The sequence below is a fragment of the Gallinula chloropus genome (assembly GCF_964237585.1).
Source record: "Gallinula chloropus genome assembly, chromosome: 4".
Classification (NCBI taxonomy): domain Eukaryota; kingdom Metazoa; phylum Chordata; class Aves; order Gruiformes; family Rallidae; genus Gallinula; species Gallinula chloropus.
In genome coordinates this window covers 70,320,837-70,348,281 of record NC_140088.1, presented here as the reverse complement: position 1 = coordinate 70,348,281, position 27,445 = coordinate 70,320,837, and the positions used below count along the sequence as shown (strand labels likewise).

The window sequence follows — 27,445 nt, the reverse complement described above, 5'->3', positions numbered from 1 at the left end:
CCATGTCTTTGTGGAGTGTAGGTAGAACATGTTCAGGCCTGCCTGTGAAAGCCACAAATGTATGCTTTAATGACATCATCACTGGATGGAGTCCTTATTATCAAATATTTGAAAGTGCTAAGAGCTTTGTACAAGCACCAAAAGCACAGGTAATTAGTTACAACAAAACTGTATTACTGGAAATGTTTTTCAGCATCCCTGAGCTTTAAACCTGTTGAATAAATTGAAGAGCTTGAAACAAGAATGTAACTGGTATCTAACTTTCCTTACCTGTCTTCCTGTTTCAGTGACTAGAGAAGGGCTGAGCAAAGACAGAGTTAAAATGCTGACAGTGAGTGTTAGATGGAAAATTAATAGAGGATAAAATGTCAGTTTTGGTTTTATTTTTCATGCTTGTGTCATGATGTTGCATCTGGCAAAATTGCCCTTTTTTTGTTGTTTTGTGGGGTTTCTTTTGTGAGGACACAATGTTTGATGGCTTTTCCAGTTTGTTAATAGCAGACAATCAAAGTATTAAAAGTAAAGATGCACAGCTTTCCATCAAATAGGAAAAATGCTTGGCATATGTCTACATATTGTGTCTACTAAATCCCATACATTAAGTGTTGTCTCTGGATCTTGACAAATTAATTTTGCCTAACTCAGAGCTGTCTTTGGTTTTAGAATTTGGGTTGTTTGGTTTTTTTCTATTGCTAGTCAAAGGAAGAACTGAAAGAGGGGGACTGGATAAAGGGGAATGGAGCATTTTGTGTAAGCACCAAAGGTCAGACACTGTTGTCTCTTTAGAGTAGTTTGTGGCAAAGCCACTGATGCCCACACGTTTGTCTGGAATCTCAACAGCACAGATGCTCCAGCCACTTGCTTACTGTGCAGGATGCTGTGTCAGTTTTGTTAAAGTCACTTATGCTTAAGGCTTTTTAACTGAATAACAGCACAGCAATGATAGGACCAACACTGAAAATATGTGACCTTTTGGTAAAGCTCAAAAAAAAACCCCAAAACTTGAAAGAGTATCAGATCCCCTCTAGAGCAGAGGCTTGCCTGGAAGAAAACAAGTGTAACTTCGTTCTCTGCATATGGTAGAGGTGAAGAAGGGTGGAGGGGAATATCATGAATATTGTGAATTGCCAGAGAGCACAGGAAGGGATTGTATGCTAGGGCAATTTTGGATTCAGTCTGAACTTTTCTCCCTTTTAACCCTTTTCAGAGTATGGTGGCAAGTGGAAACTGCTCCATTATTTTGCTCAGAACTTCTTTGCACCACTGCTTCCTGTTGCCTATGAAGACAAAGGTGTGTTGTACATTTATGGTATCTCAGATCTTCACGAAGACCACAAGCTGACTTTGAGGGTAAGTAACCCCTCTATTGGCACTCTTGTGTCCCTCTTGTAAAAGTGTAAGAAGCTGAAAGGAGTGCATCTTCCTATAGATGAGCTTGGAGAAGTCCATGCTCAAACACAATGAGGTGCAATTCTTGCCTGCAATCTTCTGAGAAGGCAACATTACTGTCTGTTATAGTGGTATGTACTACCTCAGAGAACAAGGAATTACTTGCATTGCCTGTAGCCTGTAGGTATAGGCCTGAAATTAACTGTTCTGTTGTAATCTTAAAGGGATCAATGGTTAAATAGGACAAACTGAAAAACGATACCTCACTGGTACACAAAACTGTTCCCTGGGTGTTAGAACTGGATTAACTGAGTAAGTTGGGGGGAAGGGCTTGTACTATTGCTTGCTAGTACTGAAACTACACTGCTTTGGGAAAAAGAACTAGGTTATTTTCAACAGAACATCTAGGTGTTCTTTGATTGCAGTGTCACCATTTTACAACTGATAGCTTAATTGTTTTCTCATAATGCTATAGAAACTCTTAGGAGTTCTGAGGCAGTACTTGGGCTGCTGGGCTGTCCTGTAGAATGCAGCCTTGCTTTTCAGTTTGTTATGTTTTGCTGCTGTTGATCATATGGCAACCAGATCCTGAATTAATTTAGGGGTCATTTTGCATACAGTTCTTGATATCAAAGATATCCCATGTGAAAAGGCAGGAAAGGGTGGAAAAGTAAAACTAGAGACCTGGAATGACTCACTAGCTGTTTTGGGACATGTAGTAGTATGTCAGTTCCTAGTTCACTGCTTGCTCTGGTGGGCTGCTGTGAATTTTCAGATTTATAAGGTTGCTGATATATACTGTAGAAAATGCTTGTGATTTCTGGATAGTTTTTCATAGAGTAGGACTGCACTAAATGAAATTGTTTATTTCTGCTCTGAGTTATTGTAACAGGCTATTCTGATTATGTCAGAGAAGCATTGGCAGTATGGTTATTCTGATTGAATAATGTATTTCTCACTTCAAGCAAATTTGGAACTTAAACCTTTTGAAAGGAGTTCAGATCTGTTCCTGACTCTAGTCCTCTGTTAAGGTCAAAAGCAACAAAATTCTATGAAGAGATAGAATGCTGTAATTCTCATGAGTGCCCATCTTTCACATTATGCTTTCAGAGTTTGTTGTTTTTCTTTTAACATCAGGTTCATTCATAATGCATGTGTAGGAATGTATTTTATTGTATTAATATAACTTCCATAATCCCTTTTAGGACGATGCAGCTTGCTTCTGTGTAACAGCGATTGTGCAGAAGCACTAGATTACCCAGTCGGCTTACATCAGATAACACTGAGCAATCTCCAGAAAATCCTTTGTTTGACTTTTTTAATCAGGAAGGGGAGGAAAAAGAGTCAATAAATTAGTCACTCTCTAATTCCATTTCCCAGCAGCGCCTTGGCAGAAACTAGCATCTCCCTGCTCTCAAGAAGGCTGTAGAAAATAAAAAGCCTCGCAGATCAAGAACAGCAACAGATCCAGACTGTTTGAAACAGATTTCTTGTTACATTTATATAATGGAATTATTATGCCATATAGATTGTGACATTTCTTGCAAAGTGGAAGTCTGCTGGTACTGTCAGGAGAACATCTCTTACAATGAGCAATCTAAAACCTAGGATGCTGGGTTGTTTTCACAGATGTGACGTTTGGTCTAAGCTTTGTGTTCTCTCAACACACTTTGTAGGTCGTTGTGCACGCCTGGAGTTCTTTGGAGCCAGTATGTACTCTTGCCAAAGATGGTGTGACTGTTCCAGCACAAAGTGCTGTCCCCATCTACAAGGAGTCCATAAACGACTTGCTGGGAAGGTGCAGGAACTGTACGAGGAAAAGCTGCGTGATTACTTTCTGCCTTGTGGGTGAAGGTGGGCTCCAGAGTCCTACGAACCATCACTTCCTTTCATCGCTAAAGGATGCTGTAGGATTAGGAAAGACCTGGCTTAGTGTAAGCATCACTCATGCTAAATGACTGTATTTGGTTTTGCTAATCTGTTTTGAGTTATTTGCCTACTATCTAGTGTCTTGATTCTACATAATGTTCTTTCTCTCCTCAGCTGTTGCAATTCTAGCTGCACTGTAGAGTTCAACGTAAATATTATTTTATCTGTGTCACTTTATGCATACCTAAATAACACCAGCGGGATTTTTTGTTTTGTTTTAGAATAATGCAGTTTCCATTTAATCTGACTGTCTTTCACCTTGACTGTTACAGCATTGCACTTTTTTTGTCTATTTTTTTTTGTCCCTCAATAGCAAATGGCATCAGGGCAATTCTTGGCTTTAGGAGGGTCCTGTTTGTCAGTACTAAGTGGTGCTCGCTGAGTTGAGTGTGGAGCATTGTCAGCAGTATTTCCTCTTGAAGTGCTCAGACTCCAATCAGTGTACCATGCTAACATACAGTGTTGCACGCTCCTTTCCTCCTCCTGCAAATCTGTACCCTCCAGCAAGGTTCTGACTTGCAAAATAGTGATTACTTCTTAGCATCTGGCAAGTGTGTCAGCTTCTGAACGGGCACAAGAAGCATCAGTGTTGTGTAACACTGTCATCTAGTCTATTTGCTGCTCTTCTCTAGGTTTCTTCCACTCCAAGCAAGTGCACTCTATATATAAAAAGCAAGCACATGCTGTGTGTGTGCACACACATTTTGTTAAGCCTAGCTTCTTAGAATATAAATCTTATTGCAAAATTCTTAATCAGCAGATTGGCAAGATGGGGACCTGTGAGTTCTCACATTTGGCTTCCAAGCTGCAGCTTTGCTTTTTAGAACTAAACTAAACAAGGGGGCAATAGAGGTCTTTAATCTCTTTGAATCTGGACCAGAATAATTGCTTTACAAAAAGAAAATGGGCCAGATTTTCTCCTCTTATCTCTTTCATGGCAGCATGGCCTGCCTCCTGAGCATACAAAGGAAAGAAATCAGCCTGCTTGTGGTGGGGTTTTTTGTGTTTGGGTTTGTCGGGTTTTTTCAGCTGGTGGCACAATCTGGAGTCTGAGTCACACTCTGTATGTTTTCTGGTGGGGTTTTTTGTGGGTGATGACATCAACAATAAAAGCTCTGTAACTGGAGCGTCGTTGAGAAATCTCACTGCTTTTTCCCATGGCTGTGTTGTCGCTACAGTGCTAACTAATAAGGACAGCTAGGAAGGATACATGCAAAGTAGTTATTTTAAGAAACTATGCAGCTGTGATTTTTAAAAAAAAATATTCTGTTTTTTGAGAAGCTGGTGCCTCTGTACATAGTTGCTAATAAACTAACTAGACTTTCAAATACGTTGCTAATCCAAGCACTGCTTTTCATAGCGTTGCTTTTAAAAACACAGTCTTTACTGTTGCTTCAGAAAGCACAAGATGTAAAGAACATTTGCTTGTTCTTAAAAAGGAATAGAGGGGTTTTTCTTGTAAGCAGGACATTGTTTCTGCACTTAGCAGAAACTGTCTGCTGCTTAAGTATAGCTAATGGGTATTTTAAATGATGTGGCATATTTAGTGATGGGGAATGGGGAGTGCCATGGAAATGTGTCCTGGCTGTGCTTTTAAGCCTCTCTGAGATTAACTACTGACAGAACTTGGGTTTCACGACATCGCTGCCTTAGAAATGTAGTATAAGGACTTCACGGCCGTGTTCCACCAACATGAGGCAGCCTCCTGTGTTACTGTGGTTTTTACCATGTTTTGCTTTTGTAGTATTTCTGCTTTAGTAGTTGTGAATTTCTACACTGAGAGAAGTGTGTTAGTGAAAGGACTAATCTCTCCATGAGTAGGTGTGAGTCAGATTACCATTTATTTTCTTATTTTCATAAGAATAAGAAGATGGTAGAGCAATAACACTTCATGGCATTTTCCCCCAATCTCTAGTATTCTGTAGAAAGGCTGTAATAATATTGGCAGGTTTTTTTGTTTGATTCTTGCATGTGAATCCTGGTGGTTCAATCTTTTGTTCCAGAAGATATTTCCACTAGAGAATAGCCATTTTGATCAAATGTGGTTGTTTGGTCTGTTTTACTGACATGCTGTTCTTCCCCAGTTGGAGTATAACTGGATTCTTATTTAACATCTATATTTTAATTTATTTATTTCTTTCCCAGGCCTCTATATCCCAACAAGATGACACTTATATATTTGTTCTTCGGACTGCTGCAGTTGCTCCTTTTGTTTCTCTGGATGTAGGGAGTATAAAAGGCAGATTTAGCGATAACGGTTTCCTCATGACTGAAAAGAAGAAAGTGATTGTGTTTTATCCTTGGGAACCTACCAGTGTTGAGGAACTAGAGAAGTCTCTAACCTTGACCTCTCTGGTGGACGTTGTCTGAGGATTCTTCGTTTCCATCCAGATAAGGAGTGAAATGAGAAGAGGAAAAAACTAGAAGAATTTGACTAAGGTTGAAGTGATGTACAATTTGAGCTGACCGGAGAACATACTGTCTATGTGTGTGTCATGTGTGAATTTTGATTTCTGGTTCAATGTAAAGATATCAAGACCAAAGCTTGTATATAATATATGTGGTGCATTGAAAGTAAGGTTTTCTTGGGTAATATAAAAAATATATCACATGTATAAAATGAGAGGGGTGAGTTGGTGCAGGAGAACTAGTCTGAGCTAGATTGTGAATTCACCCCAACTCAGAGGCAGCAGAAATACGCGTCTCCAGACTATGGTTATAAAAATACCTATTTTTGCCAGTTTCATTATGCTGCAAGTGAAAACTCATATTAGGATAACAGCAAGGTATGTTGGGGGCAAGGGGGAAGGGTGGGGAGTGAAGCTGGGGCTTCCTCTGTACGTGTGCCCCCACTTGGAGTGGTTCGATCTATCTACTGCCAAACCAGGAGAGCGTTAGTCCTGCCCTTTCAGCTCTATGGCTGTCACTGTCAGGTGTCTTGCCTGCCTCCTGCCATTGTTGGCTTCCAAATAGACATGAAATTCAGACTGTCTAGTCAGACATCAGGCAGGTCTGTTCCCCCTTCTGAAAGAGGAATTGAATTCAAGAATTGTTTTCTTCTCCCTTGTCATGCAGCATGAGTAATTACCTTGAGAGCTCTGCATCAAGCTTTGTCTCTTCCCAGAGAGCTGCAGGAGCAGTCACAAAACTTTTGCTGCCTGGTGAAATCCTGCATAATGTGGCATACTATGAGATCGGCCTGGCTGTGGGAAAAGGAGCAAGGAGAAGAGTTGACCAAATGTGCAAAGAGAAAGGAGGAAGTACAGAGAAGAAATGGTTGTGCAAGAGAACCACAGTGTTATGAGTGTCTGCTTTTTCTCTACTAGATGCATTGTGCAGGGGCTGCTGTTCTCAGCCATTCTGTTACCTCCAGGCATCCCTTATGAGCTGCCCAGTGCTCCATGCTGCTGCTCTTCTCTTCCCAGAGGAGTTGGCTTAACTTTGTTTATCAAGCAAATTGTGTAGTAGTTCTGTGGGTTTTTTTGGGTGGGTTTTTTTTTTTTTTTGCTTTGTTTTATCTGGTGTGTGTATACTACCTCTTAAAATATGGACATCAACAAAGGAAAACCTCAACATATTAATTTTGCTTGTTTGCACGTGGGTTCCCCATAGAAGATACTGCTGACTCGTAATTGGATCCGGTGGCACTTATACTACTTAGTCCAGTCCATACAAAGCGATGGTGGTTCACCTGCTATTCTGTTTCAAAGTGCCTTTTAAAGAATGTTTAGGTTTCCCTTAGAAATGTTGTCTCTCACTTTGGTGTTTGATACAAAGAAAATGAGCTTGCTTCAGCACTGGGGGGCTGTGGAGCTGAAAGCCCCAGGGTTTGGCTGTCAGGAAATCCAGGCCATCAAACCCTGGGCAGGTTGCTAAACATTGGGCTTATCTGTCAGATGTGGCTTAAAATGCAGCTGGGAGCCTGCTGGGGTTTCCCAAGGATCCTCTCACTGTCTAAGCAAGTACTACTTTTCTTGCAGAGCATCTAGCAGAATCAGTACTTGACAGGAGAAGGCGTTTGAACAAGCTCTACCGGTGATGTCTGCTGTTGTACTACAGCACCACGTGGGTGATGCTTGCTGGAGGTCTGGAGCAGGTGTGGGGAGAGAGTGGCTGTGTGCTCCGTTGGCCAGCTAGAGAACTTGGCACTGGGGGGTGTTTCCTGCAGCAATCACAGTTTTACTGGGCAGAAAAATGGGTGAGAGATGCTGACTGATGCTTGGGGACCCCCAACCCTTTTCGAATTGGGTGTTAACCAAAACTGATGTACTTCTGAGCAAGAGGGGAAACTTAAAGATGAAAGAAGAATGACAAGTGGAAGTTGCTTGCAAATGTTTTATTAGGTCACCAAAACAACTAACTGCAGTTGCATAGGAGGGCTTGTCTGATTTGAAACTTGTCCTTGTTGAAAGAAAACATGAAAGCACTCAAAATATGTGTGTGTATGTGCCAGGTTTTTTATAGGTGTTGTAAAATAAATAGGGACTGTTATAGTAATGAATAACTGTGAGAAAATGAAGACATTGATAAAGGAATTTAGAAGTTATCTGAGAAGCTTTCTGGACCACCAATACTAGAAAAACCCTTACGGTTTTTCTGTGTCCTGGAATCAAAGTAGCAAGAATCAATAGAAAGTAAGGATGGAAAAATGTGAAGAAAACATGGAGTAAATATGATTAATTAGTATTGCTTCAGTGTTTTAGGAAAAGGGCAGGTTGGTAGATGTCTTTCTCTTACTTTGCTGTAGAAGTGTCTATTCCAGCAACATCTAGATGGTAATTAATATTGTTAAATAAATAAAACTCTGACAGAATTACTTGCTTCAAGAAAAAAAAAAAATCAAGGAGACTATCTGAAGACCAATAATACTTGTTCTCAGCCCATTTCAGAATAGAAGTGAAGTTTCAGAGATGTAGAAAAGAGCTTTTGGATCTCTAGAAGCCATAAACCATGAATTTGGATAACTGTGACCTTGCTTAGCCTGTCATGAATTTTAGGCCAAACCAGGAAAGCAATTACGTGGTACATGACCAGTGGTCGATGAAGTGTCTGTACAGCTGATGCCTGTCGGTGCTGTTACGCACAACAGTGGGTGTTTGTAAAACACTGGGGGTTTTACTGTTGCTTTCTGCAGTTACAAGCTTGACATATAAAGGTTCAGATAATTTTTTAGTCATTGTTATTTTTGAAGGTCAGAAGCTGTGTAAAGGGTGGGTCCATTCTTTCTCACTAGAAGACTTGAGTTCAGCACAAAGTCCTGTTATGACAGATTAGCAACTGTTTGACCCAAATGCCTGAGCTTAAACCCCACCTTAATGGGGAGGTTTGCTTATTATTATCTTAATGTCCTTGATAGGTTCTTTTGGTTTCCTGGTGTTGTAGTAGGTATGTATTTATAGATGCTATTTTCTTGTCCGTGCAGCAGTGGCTGCTACATGAATCATTTCCCTTTGGTACTTTTGTGATTACATACCACATGTACTCAGTTACATTGTTCTTTGTCTCAGATCAGGGCAAAGATAGGAATGGAAGAGTGAAGAGATCGTTGGAGTAGCCAGTTGCTGTTATCTACACATCCATCTGTAGCTGTTGCAGGTACTCAAAGACACCTGCATAGTCAGTTGTATCTGATGGGCTGGGAATTAGCAGCAGGAGCATTAAAAACAGCGTTTGGTAAGTGTCATGGTGCTTGTTCTCTGTATCAGGGAAGTATTGGTGGCTTCATGAGTATTCCTTCAGGGTGCAGCCTTGTAATGCTTTGTTCAAGGGATCACTGGGTTTGCTTGTGCACATGGCTTTGTTTGCTTCTGGGCTGTTCTCTGCAGATGGCAAAAGGAGCATTCAGAGTTGTTCTCAGCAGGAGCCATGACAAATGCCCTTCCAGAACAGAACTTGAGAGCAGGTTTTGGAAGAAAGCTGTATGGCATTGGCTCATTTGTTGTCCTAAAAGTGGTCTCTGGCAGATGTTTGGCTCTGAACCCCCTCAGGACCTGCAGAGACCATTTTGAGCTTTAGAAAACATTCCTTTATTGGTACTTTCCACCACACAAGGAAGATGTACTTTGCATCAGTTTACAGGAGCACTTTCTTGGAAGCTTTTCCAAGTTCTATATCTTTTCCAAGAGAGAAGCATGTGGCTGTATCTGAAGTCCCTCTCTAAGTAGATTTTCCTAGTTCTTAGTCAGACTTTGTTGTCACCTGCTGTTTGCATACGTTGGGGGCCTGAACACTCTTTCTGCTTTAGAGGCAGGTGGGTCTTCAGTGCTTTTTCTTCTATTAGTCCCCCTCTTGTTCCTGGAGACGTGTTGCAGAGACCTCTCCAGTGACCTGGGGTATAGTCAGGTGCAGGGGAACAGCCCAGGGAGTTTCTTCTCCTTGTTTAAGGACAGTTTGATTTTTGTAGCTCATGAGACAGCTTTTACGTTGTCAGAATCACAGATTTCTTTCTTGCCCAATGAGGGGTATGTTGAGTCATCCCAGGAACTTGCAGTTCAAGTGGTTTAAGGACGAGTTCCAGTCAAGGAATTTGGTTTACATAACTCTGCTTTCCAGTCAGATGTTATGAGACAGTGAAATGAAATCCCCAATTCAGCTTGACTAGGGTGGAAAACGGAAACATAAGTGAAAAATAAACCTTAAAATGACTTGGGTTTGCCCCTGCAGATGTGGAGGAAAGGCCATCTTACTGCAGGAACTAGAGTCAGTTTGTAAAGACCCATGAGTGTCACTTCTTTTTATTATTAATGTGCAGCATAGGCTGAATAGAGGTGCCTTTGGTCTAGGCAACACCAGCAAAGGAAACATGCTGCAGCTTGAAGTGAAACAACACCCTGAGAACTAGATGGGAAGAAGGGGGTGAGTATAGTAGGTTGCCAGGACCTGGTCTTGGGGGGTCTGCTTTTGGAAGCTGATCTTGAGACTTCTTGATGGGCTCCATGAGTGCGAAGTGATTGAGTATTGCTCGCTCTGCTTTTATTTAGTGGCTGGCTGGGGAGCTGGTTGACTCTGCTGAGGGGTAGGACATAACCCTGGCGCGTTAGAACCAACTGGCCTGTGGAGTTGGGTAATCCAGAGCAGGAGCAAGTTGAGCAAGTGCCCTGGCTGGGGAAGCATGCCATTGTCACATGCAGGAACTGAAAGTTTCAATCCTTTTTCATGGTGGTGAAAAATCAAAACCTTAAACGCTGAGTCTTGATACGTCTTTGCAAGCACTGGGAGTGCCAGGCTTTAGCCAACATTGCAGCTTCTCTCCTCCTGTAAGTGTTCTCCTTTGCTTCTTGTAAATAACTTGGTAACACACTGGCCCTGTGTGTCTGTCTTTCCCAGCTAATGTGCTCTATCAGGATTTAAGCACTCAGCACTGTGAGCTTCTGCTTGCTTCCCCAACAGCTGTAAAGGAGCAATGGTGCGAGCCAGCCCGCAGCTGGCTTCCTGGGAAAGAAAAGGTGGAAAGCTTCATCTCTTATTAAGAGCTGTTCTATGGTGCTGGTAGAGTGGTGGGAAGCTGTAGCTGGGCCTGACCACTGCTGAGGAGCTGAGGATAGCAGGGGAGCTTCCAGGGAGAAGCAGGCCCAGTATTTAGGACAATGTTATAATTTGTGTATCTAGCTATCTGCTACCCAGCCACAGCTTTTGGTCCCTACTGTAGCCAAACATAGACTTTCTTGTCTGGGATGCTGAAGACAAGGAGGTACTGAGGTGATGGTGCATGTTAGTCACGTTCCTGTCTTTCTGGCAAATAGCTCTGCATTAGCTGGCCCAGGCAGCACGGCACTACGCTGTGCGGGTGCACGTGGTGCGAGTGTGTGCTGACTCAGCTGGAGCGCTGGTGGGTGCTGCTGCAGGTCACAGGTTAACTGATGTTAAGTCAGTCACAAGTGTTTTCTCTTTCAGTGTGTAATGAAGTCGAGTGATGTGCTACCGCTCCTGTGTGTTATGAAAATAGCAAGGGCAAACAGATGGCTGAGAAATTCCTGTAGCAGTTGCTTTTAAATGAGTCTACAGGGAAACCTGTACAGGCTTTGCATAACACACATACTGCAGCCTAGTGCTAAGCAGGACGTCAAACTGCTTCATAACCCTGAGAAAGAAAAGCAGCTCCTGACTAATTAGCTAACTCGTACTGTCTCTTGCTTTCAGCTGGGGGAATCATTTGAAGCCATCAAAAGTTTGGACCTTCAGTGGTTACTCTAGAACTGCTCTTCTTCCTTAAGCATACGAAACCAGCATTTCCCTTGCCCAGCAAAAGGAGTCAAGACTTCACGCCCCACCATGTGCAGGTAAGACTCTTCTCTTTCCTGCAGTCCCTAAAGCTCTGAAAGGTGCCCACAAGTTCCCACTCTCACATTGAGCTTCTAAATTAGTGAATACATCCCGAGGTGACACCAGAAACTTACAGCTGTGGCAGCCAATCTAAAAATCAAAGGCAGTTTAACTTTCTGAATAATCTTTTCTGTCAAATGTGGAGATGATCTGGGGTGTTCTGTTGTCATAACTTACTTTTGCTGTATTCTGCAAGTTTCTGGTACTTAATGGTGCACTACGATAGCAAATAATGAAGCGAGTTCCAATTACTGCAAGTGCAGACCAAGTTTAGAATTATTTTGGATTTTGATCCTCACTGTAGTTAATTCAGAATGTAATACTAAACTTGACTCAAGGATGCAAAAAAGTTACATCCCTTTACAATCCAGGGAAAAAAACACCTTAATTAAATAACCTTTCTGGTTTTAACATTGATCCATTTGAATATTGCATGTGTTTCCAGCTAAACCTGCGCAGTCAGGAGTGCCAGGAAGCGTGACTAGCAATCAGAAGGACAAACTCAGCTTTCACATGTCAGTTTGAGGTTATTGGTTGATGCTTTTTTGGCCTTGGTGCTCTAACTGCTAATAGAAATAAGCACCGAGGGTCCCACAGTATGATGCGATGCATTAGAAGGGCCCACTGTGGCACAGGCTATGTCCATTCATCCAACCACAGTGTTCCACCTGAGAGCTCAACAGCTGCTGGGGGAGCTTTCCTAGAACTCCTAATGGAAAAATAGTAACTCCATGTGTCTTAAAACTCTCACCTTACTCTGGACTTGGGAGCACTTACTGAGTAGTCCCCTTCTCTGCATCGTTTCCTCTGAGGCAATATGGATTAGAACAGGGACAATGCCCAGTGCTACAACGTGTGATGAAGTCTGCATGCAAACTTGCAGTGCTAAGTGAAAATGTTAAGTACACTATTACTACCCTCTTTTCAGCAGCTAGTGGAGTAAACCAGGTGTAAACCAGGTGTAGGCAGGAACTCTGAGGCAGCAAATTCCTGGACTCCTGTGGGACTATTTTTTGTAGTTAATCCTATCATACTTGTGAAATAAGAATGGCACTTCCTTTCTGGGCAAGGAGTTGCAAGGATAAATCTTTGTCTGAGGTGAGCAGATACGACAGTGAGGCACATACATGCTTCCTAACAGGTAACTGTCATGAGAAATTTATCTGCTTGAAATGTTTCCGTTAAGACTTGTCTGCATTGCTTATGCTTTCTCTTGCCAAGCCTGGTTCCTCTGCGTGCTGCCTTCATCCTCATACCTGCCCAGAGCCTGCCCTCCTCCCAGGTGCCATCAGAACAAAAATCGAGGTGCCCCGTACAGGATCACCACCTCCTGATATGGAATGTAAAGCAAAAAGGATAAAGCTGTGTGGCTTTATCCAACTCAGCATCTTCTGAGTTGCTTGAGGTAAACACTTGGCTTTCCAGTAGTTCTGCTCTGCCAGGTAAGAACTGCAAAGAAGACACAATGTCTCCTACTAGATGTAGTGTCCCCTATGCTACCTGATGTGTGTTCTACCGCCTGCTGTCACCTGATTCAGACAAACTCTGTGGCATGCTTGCAACACATACTTAAGATGCTAAGGGTTAACAGAGATGGGAAAGGCTGTCCTGTGGGATGACTCAACTGTAAAAAACAACTTCTATGTGACTGCTGGAATTAGTACTTTTCTGTTTCTAAAGAAAAGGCAGGGGGGAGGAGAGGGAAGACCAAAGCCTCTTTTGTTAAATAGGCTGAAAGGGAGATGCTGCAGGGAAAGGAGCTGCCTGATTGTCACTTAAAGCACTTCAGTGCCCAGGGCTGAGGGGAGATGTCTTGCTGTTCATTGCGGCCACCCTGATGAACAGCTATTACGCAGCATTTGGTCACGAAGTGCTTAAGGAAATACAGACCCAGGTGTCTTCTGGTGGTGTAAAAGCAGAGCTGGTCAGAAGTAAGGCTGAAAGGTGTGAATGAATGCCCAGGTCAACCTGGTGACCTGCAGGATTATAGAAACCTCCATGTCTGCCAGCTCCCTGACTGGTGCTGGAAACCCTGTGACAGTAGCTCTGCTAGGGCTCAGAAAGTGCCTCCATCCCCAAATGGGAGGACCTTTGCCTCTGTGTTACAGCTGGAGTGCAGAGAGAACTCAGGGCAAGCTCATTAACTGAACAAACCTCTGTACATCTTTGTACAGCCTACAGAGGCAGCGGCAATAACGGAAAGAACAAATGGCGTGTTTACTATTCTGCATCTTGTTTCTCTGCAAGTAATTAACTGGATATAAAATAATTTCCCAAGTGTCTTTTCATTACTCATGGTTTAATTCATTATAGCAAATGCTGCTCTAAATGCAATCATTCTCAAGGTTTACCTTGATTCCTTTTCTCAGGAGTAACACCCAGGTTACTGAAACTGAGCTGAGCCAAGAACACCACCACAGCTCCCGTCTTTGTGCAAGGAAACCTGTTACATGTGAGTGACAATAGCGTGATGCTGCTTGTTGCTAGTTCATCATGAAATCTGGTCCCTGGATTCTTAAGTGGGCCAGCATCTCTAACAGGTACACTCACCATCTCAGAGCTGATGTGCAACGGTAAATAACTGCTCAGGAGCACAGCTGTCAGAGGAGTTACCAGACAGACAAAAGAACAACTGTCTCCCCTGTGATTTGCTGAGACACTAAATCGTCAGGTTCAGTGCAAGTGATTCTCTGCTGCCATAATCGAGAGCTAAAAGACACTGTGCATTGGAAGCTTTAGTTCCAAGTGCAGCTGCTTATGTATTTCCCACCATAAGACACATAAGCAACCCTTAATTTTAGTACTTGGAAGTCAGCATAATCTTGTATCAACACTTAAATCTTCATTGACTCTACTTGAAAGATATGTAAAAATTGCAGCAAGTGTAGACAAAGAGGTTTCATTTTGGGGTTTTATTATAAAAGTAAAATAAAAATAAGCCTTTAAAAAGCACTTTTTTTAAGGAACAGATATAAAAAAAATTATTTACAAATAGGAAAATGTGAGACCTGGAAGTTTTTTCGAATAAGAGGCACTGAAGTTAAGTTTAAATACATTATTTGAAATATACAATAATTACTTTTTCTTTTAGGATTCTCTTTTCTGAGTTGTCATTGATTAAGTCATGCTTTTCCTTGCCAGCTATTTTATGAACTTTTTTCATGCAACGGCGCTGCAGAATTAATGAAGAGCAGCTAGAAACTGAGTTCTTTGATTGCTCTGTGTGCCTTACCTCTTTTTTCAATTGAGTTGGTATTATGCATTACCAAGGAGTGACTTTCATATATAAATGAAAATCCTCACAAACCGGAAAACCTCCTGAATTCAGTGTCCAGTCCTGGGTGCTGGTGTGGCAGTAGAGCCCTGGTTATTATATATGGCTTGTAAGTGAACAGAATTAAATGCCCTTGAGGAAGGAAGCCACAGCTAGGAGCTGCGTGCTGAAGTCGTGGCTGGTTCAGGTTCGCATGTGGTTCCTCCAGCATGTCTTTGGTTGTGCATTCCCTTCCCCTGGGCCAGGACAGCACTGATGTAATTTGTAAAAGTCACGTTTGTTCCTGTAGCTGCGTGTTGCTAACTGGACGTTACTAGTTGGCTATGTAATTGCTTTGCACTGAGCTTTCATGTCCGTAGCCCAGGGTGGCTTTGCCAAGCGTTACTGCTGGTTTGCTGTTCAGTGAGTCTGAGTAAGTAAAGCTCAGTTTGCGGAAGGAGGTCTCCACTCCACTGTCACACGTGCTTTCGTTGTCTTGAAATCTGCTGTTATAAAGCTCACCTGAGTGAGAGAGGAAAGGGAAACGGATTATGCTTTGTCACTTTCAGAAAAACCACAGGTTGAAAGCTCTTCTATAGGAAGAGAACTCCAACGTTTCATATTGTAGGAGGAAAAGCTGCACTGAATGTTTTTGGTTGACCAAAGCATGTGATCTGAGGCACTATTGGCAGACAGCAGCTGCAGTTGGAACTTGTTGGGATGAGAAGCCTGGTGTCACCAGGCTGACACCAAGGCTGTCACCACACCAGCCAGGACTCTGCCCAAGTGTGTCAGTAAGCAGGGCCAAAGGTTCCCTGGCTCTCCTCATTCCTAGACTCCGTGCAAGTATACAGCTCCAGGATGAGGCCCTTAAAACTCCTCATGTTATTTCACTTACAGATTCGTTTTCGAGACACACTTGAACAATTTTGATCTAGGAAGTGAGCCTGGACTACGGAGAGGTCAGCAGCAGCTGTCATCTTGCAAGAGCTGCAAACAGCTTGACCGACTGCAGGAGAACAGGGTCTGAGTGGAAGGTATGCCACAGGCTCAGTGTGACTACAATGGTGATCAGCATATTAGAAATCACCATTATTTTCCTAAACCAGCCACCTGAAAAGCAGTGGCACAATGTGGGCTGTTCATGTTGCAAAGCAGCAGAACCCCTCCTCTCCCCTTCCAGATTTAGATAGAGGCAATCTCTGTACAAGCACAGTTTTGGATATTTGGTCCATGATTGAACACACACTTCCTATAGAGTAAACTGACACTGTTAGACAAGGCTGGACTTACTGTGGTGTTTCTTTTTCCTTTCCAAAATAATATTGACAGTGTTTTCAAATAGGCTGTAAGCTCCACATTACGGTGCTGGCAGCACTACTGGTGTTTGAACAGGGCACCAGGAAAACAACAAAGCCTTTTCTTACTGAATGTGGCCAGGCAGAGGCTGACCCTGAGGACTCACAGCCCTTGTCAGGGGAGCCCCGTACCCAAAACCACTGTAGGACCTCTGTTGCTGAAGATGCTTAAAACTGAACTGGACAGGACATGGCCACCCCCATGTAATGTTATACAGGCCCCGCTGCGAGGCAGTAGTTGGACTGCAGGAGGTCCCTTGTAACCTAAAATATCCCCAATGTCTCTGCCTATACGGGGCTGCCACACAGTGCAGCAGGAGAAATGGGATGCCAAAGTCTTTCTGACAGGTTGATGAACCCAAAGCATTTCTGTTTAACCAGATATGAGGTGGGGTTTGGGGAGAGAGTTGAAAGGTGATGCTGCTTCTACAGGCTCAGCAGGTCAGAGCCTAGTTTATCTTCTGAAGTTATCCCCACTATGTCCAAGAAGTTACCACCAGTAAGTGGAAGGTGCCTGGATTTAGAAAGAGGTGGTGGTGTGATCAATGCTGTAACGCAGGGCTGCCACTCACATGGACTGGTTTTCCCCTCTCTTCTAGGCCTAGCCTGACAAGAAGGTTGGGCTGTAATAAAGTGTTTCTGAAACAGGTAAGCAGCTCGGGCACTGTGTGAGAGAAACTACTCTGTCCAGCAACAGTCCACGGTGGGGTGGGGGGAAAGCTGAAAAAATGTGTTAAATAAAACTCTTGATGGTTTGCTGTCAGTTTTACCTGTCTCTCCATTTGCACAGGTGGGTGGTGATGACAATGATGGAATAGCTTTTGGGGTGTTGTCTTCCATGTGAGACAGACTTTGTGAGCTGGACAGTGCTTTCTGGATGACTTCAATGGCTTCTGTGTGATCCATCTGTCTCAAAGCAACAATCAGCTCTTGAACTGTACCACCAGAAACCTAAGAGAGATGACAACAGAAGCTCACACACTGTCTCAGTGTGCAGGAGGACAGTGCTCTCCACCTGCCTGACTGTAGCAAGTCATACTTGCTACAGCCACATTACCTCATAGTTGTCTAGCAGAGTTTTCGATGGGGAAGGACTCAACCTGAAGGCATTGTTAAGTATGCCAAGACCCAGTTTTTGTGCTAGAGTGGACCAGTTCTTCTTTGGATCAGGCACTGCCAGTAGTTTGTAAAGCTGCATCTTGGAACTTTCACTCAGCTCTCTCAGATGTCCTGGGGAACAGAGAAATAGGTTAGTTTATTACTTACACAAATCATGCACCAGTTCATTTCTAAGCAGAAACAAAGTCAAATTAGAGTACTTTTGTGTTTGCTAATGTATTGCTGTAATGGTGAAACTGTACTCCTGTGTGTCCTCTTAACAGCACCATGCTCAGCCTCTGACTGGGTTCCACCCCAGTTCAGTTACAAGCTATGGTAGAGCCATGTCTTCTGTACGTACACTTTCTGTACTCCATTACTACAGGGATACTGTCAAGTCCTCTGGAGATATTACCTTGTGTCAGTAAGTCCGCTGAAACCACTGCAGATGCGTAGGGTTTGCCATTTAATATGTCATACACCTAAGAGAATGCATTAAAAGCAGGAGTTAGAAACCTGGCTCGTGCTGAGACTTGTCAAGATAATAGGCACTACTGTATAAAGCCCTCATTCCACCCATACATGGACAACGCTTTCTGTCCCAGGACCAGTATGGGTGAAGGTACTGTAGAAGACCTGCACTAAGCTTGAGGGATAAATCTTGAGTATTCTCACTTGCCCTTAAGCTCTGGCTCTGTTTTTGAGACAGAGAGGCAGTCATTGCAGTAAACAAGTGGCAGTAGCAGTGGCTAAGGGAGGAGCTAGTGCCTGTCTGCAGTAACAAGCAATTCAAACCAGAGCTGGGGTAAGATTTTCACTCAAGGCTAGTACCACTTCCCACTTCGTGTGATGAGAGATACTACTGCTTGTACCTTACACTTACACCAAACCAACTGAACCTGCTCAGCTACTAAAGCATGGACCATGCAGCCTAAACACAGTTTAGGGAGGAAATCGAACTCCATTTTCCCTCCACACAGCAGCAGCAGTTCTGAAAAACATGGGGCAAGGAACCACCCCTGAGCAGGTCTCTGACTCTGGGCCTTCACCCACGAGCTGCCCAGCGCTTTTCCAACCTGTCAGGAGCCTGGTTCAGGAAGTGCCTGCTTGGGATGGGGGTTGCTCACTTAATACTTCTGTCATCAAAAATTAAACTAACTTGTCACCACTGAAATAACTGGATGCAGTGAAAGAAGCTGGCTGAGAGAGCTGAACTACCATTCATTATTAAAAAAACCCAAACCCCAGACCACATACCTCACAGTTGGCTGCCATATCCAGTGGTGTCGTTCCAGGCACAATCCCTTCGTCATCATCATTCTCATCATCTAGATCAAACAATGGCTCAAAGTTCTCAATGTGAGGATCTGCACCTGGGAAACAAGTGCACAAAAAATTCCCTTAAAAAAAGGCTTTGAGTTGTTTTTAAGCAATATATGAAATACATATTCTGAGTTCCGACTGGCAGCTCCAGCTAACTGACATTTCCTAGTCAGTCAAACAAGTTTTTATTTTTTTTACCAACTGCAGCTAAAATCTGTGCCATCTCTGCAGATCACTGCTCTCCTGCACAGAGCACACCAACCAGCGGTGCACGAGGGCCCTATACAAAGAGCGATGACGATCAGCTGCCTTCCAGCCCCAGTCTTGGCTCACACAGAGAGCAGCATGTAACCTATGAGCTTTTTATAGCGTCAGAGAAAGCAGGGCATTATTAAAAGACCAAGAACACAGCCAGAGCAATGGGAGGCTTGGATTTCTGTTTCAAAGGAGAAAAATTGGGTCTAAATACAGCTGAATATGTTCCAATAAGCATTCAAAAATAACTCATCCACAGCAACAGGAAATAGGAAACACTAACAAGCTCATGGGTTCAGTGACCTATTTTTGTGTTTGTTTTTAAAGCAGTCCAACGCTTACCCAACTATGGAACAAGGTCTCTTCTCAGCTTCTTCAGCTATAAAAACTACAAATGAAATACTCAAAAAAAACTTCCAAGAGGGCTCAAGAGATTTTTTTTTTCCTCGACCAGCATAATTTGCTTTCTTAGCCATTAGATGGTGCTAAAGAGGAGCACAGCACAGAAAGGAGGCCTTTCCGGAGGAAAAACAAACGTCTGATTTCTTCTGCTCGTTAAACAAGTTCAGCGGCCCAGCCTTTCCTGCTTGCACCCAGCTAACCTAATTGGCACTGTGAAAGAAAACTCTCCAGCAAATACCGATTTTCATACCTGCTGCTTTGAGAACTGCTGCCAATTTTGTAGAGCCCCTTCCAGCTGCTATGTGAAGAGGAGTTGTCCCATCATACGTAGTGCTGTCCACATCTGCATCACCCTAAGTTTTTATTGAACAAGAAGAAAGGTGTTACTTGTCTATACAATACAGCTGCAGAGACTCACAGAATGTTAGGGGTTGGAAGGGACTGTGAAAGATCCTCTAGTCCACACACACACCCCCCCACACCCCATCCCCCTGTTAGAGCATAAATATTGCTGCTACTGTGCAAACAGGCACCATTCCACAGCTGTGTGCTCAGAAACTCAATGCTGTCTGCAAAGAAGGAATGGGAAAGTCACGCACTCCAGTGTTACTCCAGTGTTACAGCACAGCATCTAAACCCTAACAGGTCAGGCAGATGAAAGTCACTTAGCATGCCATGCAGCGGTTCTGCCCTCTCACTGATAACCCACCATGCTTGGGGTCTGAGGTGGTGCACACAGAAAGCCACCTTCCTGCTCTTCTTCAGGAGAGCGGGTAGGCTACGGCATGTTTGTGCACAGATACCAAGGAAAGTTACTTCTAGAATTAAGCACACTAGGGTCAAGTTGTTAAACAAGTAATAACTAATAATAATTGTGTCCCTGTACCAATTCAAGTAATCAAGTCAATAAACACACACCCCCCACCCCCTTACTTCCATTCCTCCAAAGAAGTTAAGGATTTTTAAGAGCTTTTAAAAATGCAAGTGAAGAGCTTTACCTCAAGCAAAAGGCAGCCTGCCAGCGGGATGTTCTCTTGCTCCACAGCTAAATGCAATGCAGTTCGGCCGGATTTTTGCTCCTGCGCGTTGACATTGACGCCAGCAGCAATCAGGCGTTTGAGGCAGGACATGCTGTTTGCCATCACCACCATGTGAATTGCACTGAGACCTACGCAGAACAAACCCATCCATCACGTGCATTAACATTTGAGAAATACAGAGTTGCCAGAGTAATGAGCTTGAAGTGGCCCCACCCATGAGAACTGTACAATGAATGAGTTACTGTAGTTAGTCTGCCTACTGAGCACTGCTTCTGGAAACAGCCTGGGCAATAACGGGTATAGTGTAGTATTGCCCTGCTGCCCTACCACCTCCAGAGTACTTGCACCAGCTCAAAGACAGAATAATAAAGCCTTGTATCTAAAAACCAGATAACCCACCAAAACCCAACCCCCACAATTAAACCCTTCTCTGAGGACCTGATAATGACATTTGCATGTCAGACATTTTGCAGTCTATTAAAGCTGGAGTATTGAATTCAAATGACCTGTGTTGTCGTGGTTATTTTACAGGCTCTAATTCTGTATGGTCACAAAGTACCAGATACAAAACCCAATACTGGCCCAGAAATTATTTTTGAGGGGATTTCATTCACTAGAGAGGAAGAGGAAACATTATCTTCTGGGGCGGGGATTTAAAAACAAAACCAAAAGAAAGAGTAGTTAGTTGCATAAGGTATCTCAGGAGGAACAGAGTGCTTGACCTTTTGTGAGATGAAAGAAAATACACAGTAAGAAAAATGCCGATCCATACTGTGTCAGAGGGCCATTACCAATCTTTATGGTCTGTATAACCTGAAAACGTACACGTCTGGGTTCTCTCACCCATGACCACAGCCATATAAAAGCCAAGGGTAGCAGATGCAAAATGGGGAAAGATGCTGTTTCCAAGGTCTGTATCTACCTGTGTAGGAACACTGTGTGGGCAGGAAGAGAGGTGTGTGTGCAGTTATGTCTAAAACACAGCTGTTATCTTTCCATACCTTCACCATTGGAAAGGTCGACCATCGAAGATACCTTCTTGTGCTTGAGGAGTAGACTCAAAATCTTGTCGTCTCCTTCAGTAGCAGCTAAATGTAAGACAGAATTACCATGGCGATCCAGAAGGCTGACATCTGCTCCAGCCTTCAGCAAGTCTTCGACCACCTCTGCCTGCTTTGTGATTACTGCCAGGTGCAAGGGGGTCTGGAAGTGACAGAAGCAAGGCATGAGGAGATAAGCAACAGTCACATCGCCCATAAAAGCTCCTAGTGTGAAAAGACATTACTCCAACGTTAACAGGTATTAAAAGCATGTGTATGCTGTACACTTTTTTCCTACTGCATACTACGAATAGGGGTTCTGCTTACTGGGAATAAAGCTGCCTTGCCAGTGTCGGCAGCTGGACTTCAGGAGGAACAAAGACGTTGCTTATATAAGCCAGAGCTGCGACCTGACTATTTGCCTGGTGTAGTGGAAGTGACTCAGGAAATGAGACAATTCCTGTCCCCCCCAAGATGGGGGAACCCTGCTTCCAGCTGCCCCCTGACCAAGGTCACGCCACAGAGGGCGCACACGTGCTTTCCAGGGCCTGCTCAGAACTGGCCTTGGGGATGAGCTACACTCTTGTTTTGCTCCTGAATAGGAGGTTGGCAGCCACGGGCTTCAGATTTCCTTATTCTTCCAAACGACTTCTTCCAGAAAAGAAGAAAATCCTGCTGTTCTGTGCATTTGTCAAAGTTCAGAACAGCTGTGTCCCTACACGGCCCGCAGCTAGCTAGCTGGTTCTATTTGCATGCTCTCTTTTTGTGCAGACACCAGCAGCACTGAGGTTTCAAGCATTTCCAGAGGTTGAGTGTGTACTGCATTCTTAACAGTCTTGTCGGTCAACAGCATCATGCAGAACACACCCAGGAATGTGTGCATTCAAACAAGAAGCATTCCAGTAAGGCTTGGGAAATCATATTTCCAACGCTAAAATAAGGTAAAAATCACACACGATTCCATCTCTGCACCATTACCCTTCCATTAGCAGAGGATGATAGAGAAAGACTAATTCCAGCTCCGTACAACAGACTTGTGTTGTTTGCCAATAGATTTGTCAACACATTTGCAGTTAATGGCCGAATCTATAAGGTACGTGTACAATTCAGCTTTCAGAGTAGCTGTAAAGAAGGAGAATCCCAGCCTAAGCCTACATTCCCTCCCTCTGCTGGCTTAAGGTTTAGGCAGAAGGTAAGAATAGCTGTAGAGGTCCTGGGAGTTAAAGATTTAGGTCTTGTGCAGAGCCCAGCTTTGCTTCCCGTTCCTGTCAGAATTCAATTCAGAATCCTCTGCTTGCTTTCATCAGCCTCCACAGTCCAAAGTTGATTTATACTGACATAAAAATGGAACGCAAAAGAGACCAAAGAAGCCACAATAAACTCCCAGGGACTATCTGCACAGAACACAACCTGCCTTCACTGTGCAGAGCACAGGAGGGACACAGATGTCAGAGTGCTGCTGCGTGACGTCCAGCTGGCAGCCCTCAGGCAGGTGTGAGCGACAGATTCTTTTCCAGGCAGGTTCCCACAGCTCTCTCTAAAGCCTGTCTGAGGTGCAATACAAAAAGCTCCAGGAGGCAGAGTTGTGCCTGGCAGTTGAGCTCTTTTCCTACTCGGTAAAAACACCGGGGTGGGCTTTTATTGTTTTGTTATAATGTGAACCTAGACATGAAAGGGAAAACTTGCTGCTCACGTAATGGGCACAAATGCCATCAGGGCTGTAGGAGTGGCATAATTTCTTACAGCTGCCACATACCTATAGATAACTGATGATGCAGCAACTGACTCATGATCCCAAGTTGCCCTACGTTAGACAGATCACAAGAACCCAGAGTTGGCACGCTGTAAACCATACTGATGGTTTAATAGCACAGAGGCCAAACAACGAAGGCACAAACTGAAGAACTTCCTATTTTTGGCCTGTTCTAGTATTAACCCATGGAGATATTTCTGTTAACATCAAGGAGAGCTAAGAACTAAAACAGAGAAAACATGCTCTTGCTCCTCACCGCCTTACAATATGGTATTGTGTTTCTAAACTTGTTTGCATTACAGCCTGATCTGGGCTCATTAAAATAAGACAGGGCAAGTTGCACAATTTCTTTTTCACTGGCTGAACAATCAACAACACTTACACAACCACAACTGCGCACCTGATAAAGGTCGTTTCTCATGTTAATGATGTCATTGTAATTCAAGTCAGGCATCACTTCCAAGAGGTTTTTCACCAGCTCACTATGAAGGTGGATAATCGCTAAATGAAGGACACTGAAACAAACAAAAAGCAGATGAACCAATTCCCACTACTTTCAAATGTAGTATTAAAATGTTCAGGTTTTGCTGTAGATCAGATTGAATTCTAACCGATGCAAACACTTGACTGCTCGAGGCCAAGATTTCAGCATCAAATATTGGCACCTAAAATGAATCCCAGCATTTAAAACCAAAACAAAACTAGACAGAAGGTTAACTGTGTTTAACCCTTCTATCACAAAAGCAAATGCAGGGTGGCTTTTGCTGGTCCTGAGCATAACGTAACTACCAGTCTAATAAATATAAACTTTGTAGCACCAAAGAATTGTTTCAGAACTTGTTAAAATCCCCAGATTTTGGTTTGTTTTTTTCATGTTTTGATTTATGCAGCACATGAATACCTCTTACTGTCAAAACCATCAGAATTTCCACAAGTCTCTCAGCCACCAAAGCAGATTTTCCCTTGGGGGTTTCCCCACATCTGTGGGTTTTTCTTCGCTTTCAAACACAAAAATGACTAAGGACTCAGGCCTGGTGACTAACAGCCACACGATTTGCAGCAGCAACTAGAGATGTCACACCAAAGAAAAAAACCTATTTTGGGATGTGAGTGACACTGCATAGCAAGACAACAGCCTTTGGTGCTCTTCTCCAGAGCCAGGTCCTCCACCACCAGCCAGAGTGGCTGTACTTGCAAAAGGACACCAGGAAGAAAGTGGGTTGTGAATCCCATCACTCCTCTCCAACACAGCGTGATTTGTCTTGACCGTTGGGACTTCATTTCAAAGTCACCCCCTTTGTTTCTGACAGGAAACTTGCCAAGCTCTCCCTTAACAGATGCTGGTCAGCTTCTAGACTCATCTTTTTGGCATACTGCTGCTGGCACACGATATTAACACGGGAAAAGTGGTGTGTTTGTGATGCTGCTCCAGAAATACCTGAATATATTTGGACCTACACTTTCATCAGAAAAATAAAAAGAAGTTCCTTGCTGTTCAGGAGTCATCTTGAAAGTGAGACGGAGAGCACTCACCACCAGAAGATAGTTTTTAAAAGAGGAAGAAAAAAATTATTTCTAAACCAAACTCAGCCTTGAAGGGCCTGTTTTATTGGCTCTGGACACTGCCATAGGCAGCACCACAGCACTTTCCTTTCTTCAACTCTCCTGTGCCGTTTAAACAGTCCACAACTACAGTAAGAGATCAGTTCCTCTGCTCTCTGGCAGATGATGCATATTATGCTCTACCATGCTGACATTTTATTTCCAAATCTCGCTTCAGAAATAAATTTGCTCTTCTGCTGCTTTAATTCTTTCCTGTAGCATGTAGTATTTGAAATTTACCCTGCCACCACATGTGATGCTGTAAAGGCATGCTGACTAGGCCATGAAAGGGCAGTCAATTCCATTTCTTAAGCAGTCCCACATCAAGAAATGCATTTCAGCACAGCGGTGGAGGCAGAATGCTGTAACAGCTTCCGGGCCCTGGAGAGCGCTGGCACTCCCATAAATGCAGTAACAGTGGGTGTTACTGGGTGCCCACTGTAAATATACACCATCAGAGATGAACATGTTTTGTCTCACAGCCACAAAACACAACACAGGGTCCCTTTAAAGGCATTTTCACTGCCTTCATAGTACTTCAACGAAGGATGCACAAAATCGTTGACAACATTTCTTTAAAGGCTTAGGCAACAATTCTCTAATTTTTGCCATATAATTTTAATAACTAAAGTGAAAAAAGGGGAATGGATTTATTAATTTTGACCTTTTAAACTGCTCCTGCAGGAGCACTGCAAAACAGTCATCAAAACTTTGTTATGTTAAAAAGCTGCAGAGTAATTAAGATGGAATACATGTTCACAGACAAAAATCCAATCCAGGAGGAGACAGGCAACATGACCTTAAGCCTCACAGACTTGCAGGTGCATTCAGGAAGAAAACAACTATTTGCCATCATTCTGAGAAGTACTTTGACTTTGTTGAAATGCCCTACAAGTCCAAATCTGAGACACATTATTGATAATTAAATGCAGGTCCTACTTGCCCAATAGTCCTCACTGTGGTGTTGTTCCAAGTGCTATTAGATTTTGTCACTAGCGCTAGCTCCTAGCTCCTGCCTTGTTCCTATTCCTGCTTTCCACAAAGCAGGCATTAAGTTGCCACTTGGAAAGCAAAGCCAGTGAAGGAGTGGTCTCTGATTCTGCAGTCCTTTTGAGCAATCAGAGACCTATTTTCCCTGCGAGTGGCAGGAAAGCAGTAGCTGCCCAGAGAAATCCAACACTGGGATAGCATGTCTCAGTCACTTGCAAATTTTTATCTAGCTGGACACCTTGAGGCTTATATGGCTTCTACTGTGCAAAAAATCGCAGCTTAAGGAAACATTAAGTGACTGCACAGGGCCCACCCAAAGCAGCCAGCTGAAAAGCAAGGCTGTGATAATGTCACTTGCTTATTCAGGAGATTATCTTTGCATGTGTTCAGAGCCCCTTCCGCTGAATTCACTTTAGATTTCCTCACTGTGTTTCACTGAGCCCCACAGAATCTGCACAGCTTTAGAGGAACAAAATGGATTTCTATTCCAGTTCACATTATTGAAGGACTGACAAGCAAGTATTAGCAGCCAAGTCTGCCACAAACATCTGTGCAATCTCTTGGAAGACAACAGTACAGATGTAAGCAAGAGCAAAATACCATCCTCCAGGAAGAACTTAAGTGTCAGGAGGACCAGAGCAGCATAGACCCTCCAGCTACTCTTTCTACATCTCCTGGGGCATCTGTAACTTAAAGCTTCCCATGAAGATTTAAGGACTCACATGGAATAAAAAGCATGAAGCTGAGGATCCCCATCAACTGTGTATAATGATGCAAGCAAAATCTTGACTGAACATGAAATGTTATAATAAAAAAAGGAAGAGAAAAGGAAAGAAAAAAAAGGGGAAAAAAAGAAAGGGGGGGAACAAACCCACAAGGTGCTCAACATGTCCTCAATCACCAGGTTACTTTCTGATCAATGAACTTTTCTGCAAATGCAACAAAAGTATCTAAATGGCATCTGTACATCTCAAACAGCACAAAGGAGAACGATGTTTATTTGATGAGAGCAGTGCTGCAATCTGTAATCAGCACCCACAGGGGACAGAACAAATTGACTACACTGTTCTGCCATCAAAAACATGGCCTTCAACCCAGGAAGTACAGGCCAACTTACTTGTCTCCATTGTCATCCTGGACAACAGTGAGATGGCGCTGAACAGCCAACAGCATCTTCACATCTCCAGTTACAGCATAATCAAAGAGAGCATTGCAGTGCCGCTTGGCAAGCTGCATGGCCTTCTCCAGGAACAGACCATCTGCAACAGAACAGTTTGTCTTCATCAGTTTGATTGTCTTCCTTGCAATATCACTTTGACAAGAAATTGTGCTGCCACAGAAATACAAAGTGCAGACCACCAAGCATCATTTACTGGCTCACTGAGACAGGTTGCTAATTACTCCTGAGAGGTAAGGATAGAGGGAATGAGTCCCTTGGAAGAAAAACCTAGGTGCATGCTGAGCATTCAGGCATCAGGAATCCTGAGAGCAGTCAACCTTTGGAAACCACCTTTATTTTGAGTGCACCAAATTAATTGCACTGATGTGCACCCTGCTGTAAAATGAGACAAAACGAGGAGGAACAGTAGTATGTTTGTCTATATACAAGTGATACCTATGGATGCTTGTCCACGGAACACTTAAAAGAACCTCCTGTACAGCTCAGAGGAGTTTTGACCTGGGGAAACCTA

General features: G+C 43.3%; 2 protein-coding genes across 3 annotated transcripts in view; one reads left to right on the top strand and one right to left on the bottom strand.

Annotated features, from left to right (window-relative positions):
• The window catches only part of MANBA (mannosidase beta), a 47,608-nt gene extending 41,725 nt beyond the window's left edge, over nt 1-5,883 (top strand). Inside the window, exons 15-17 of the mRNA XM_084263624.1 lie at nt 1,208-1,350; nt 3,066-3,323; nt 5,464-5,883. Coding sequence (XP_084119750.1) covers nt 1,208-1,350; nt 3,066-3,323; nt 5,464-5,688 — 626 coding nt within the window. The 3' untranslated portion in view covers nt 5,689-5,883. The remainder of the gene's footprint in view (nt 1-1,207; nt 1,351-3,065; nt 3,324-5,463) is intronic.
• An 8,656-nt stretch (nt 5,884-14,539) lies between these two features.
• Nucleotides 14,540-27,445, bottom strand: part of NFKB1 (nuclear factor kappa B subunit 1) — a gene marked incomplete at its 5' end in the record, with an annotated part of 45,825 nt that continues 32,919 nt past the window's right edge. For both annotated transcript variants that reach the window (XM_084262746.1, XM_084262745.1), the window contains 10 exons: nt 14,540-15,415; nt 17,022-17,202; nt 17,309-17,481; nt 17,765-17,831; nt 18,607-18,722; nt 19,580-19,682; nt 20,328-20,497; nt 21,371-21,572; nt 23,563-23,677; nt 26,872-27,013. In XM_084262746.1, the coding sequence (XP_084118872.1) occupies nt 15,228-15,415; nt 17,022-17,202; nt 17,309-17,481; nt 17,765-17,831; nt 18,607-18,722; nt 19,580-19,682; nt 20,328-20,497; nt 21,371-21,572; nt 23,563-23,677; nt 26,872-27,013 (1,457 nt within the window). In that variant the 3' untranslated portion in view covers nt 14,540-15,227. The remainder of the gene's footprint in view (nt 15,416-17,021; nt 17,203-17,308; nt 17,482-17,764; nt 17,832-18,606; nt 18,723-19,579; nt 19,683-20,327; nt 20,498-21,370; nt 21,573-23,562; nt 23,678-26,871; nt 27,014-27,445) is intronic.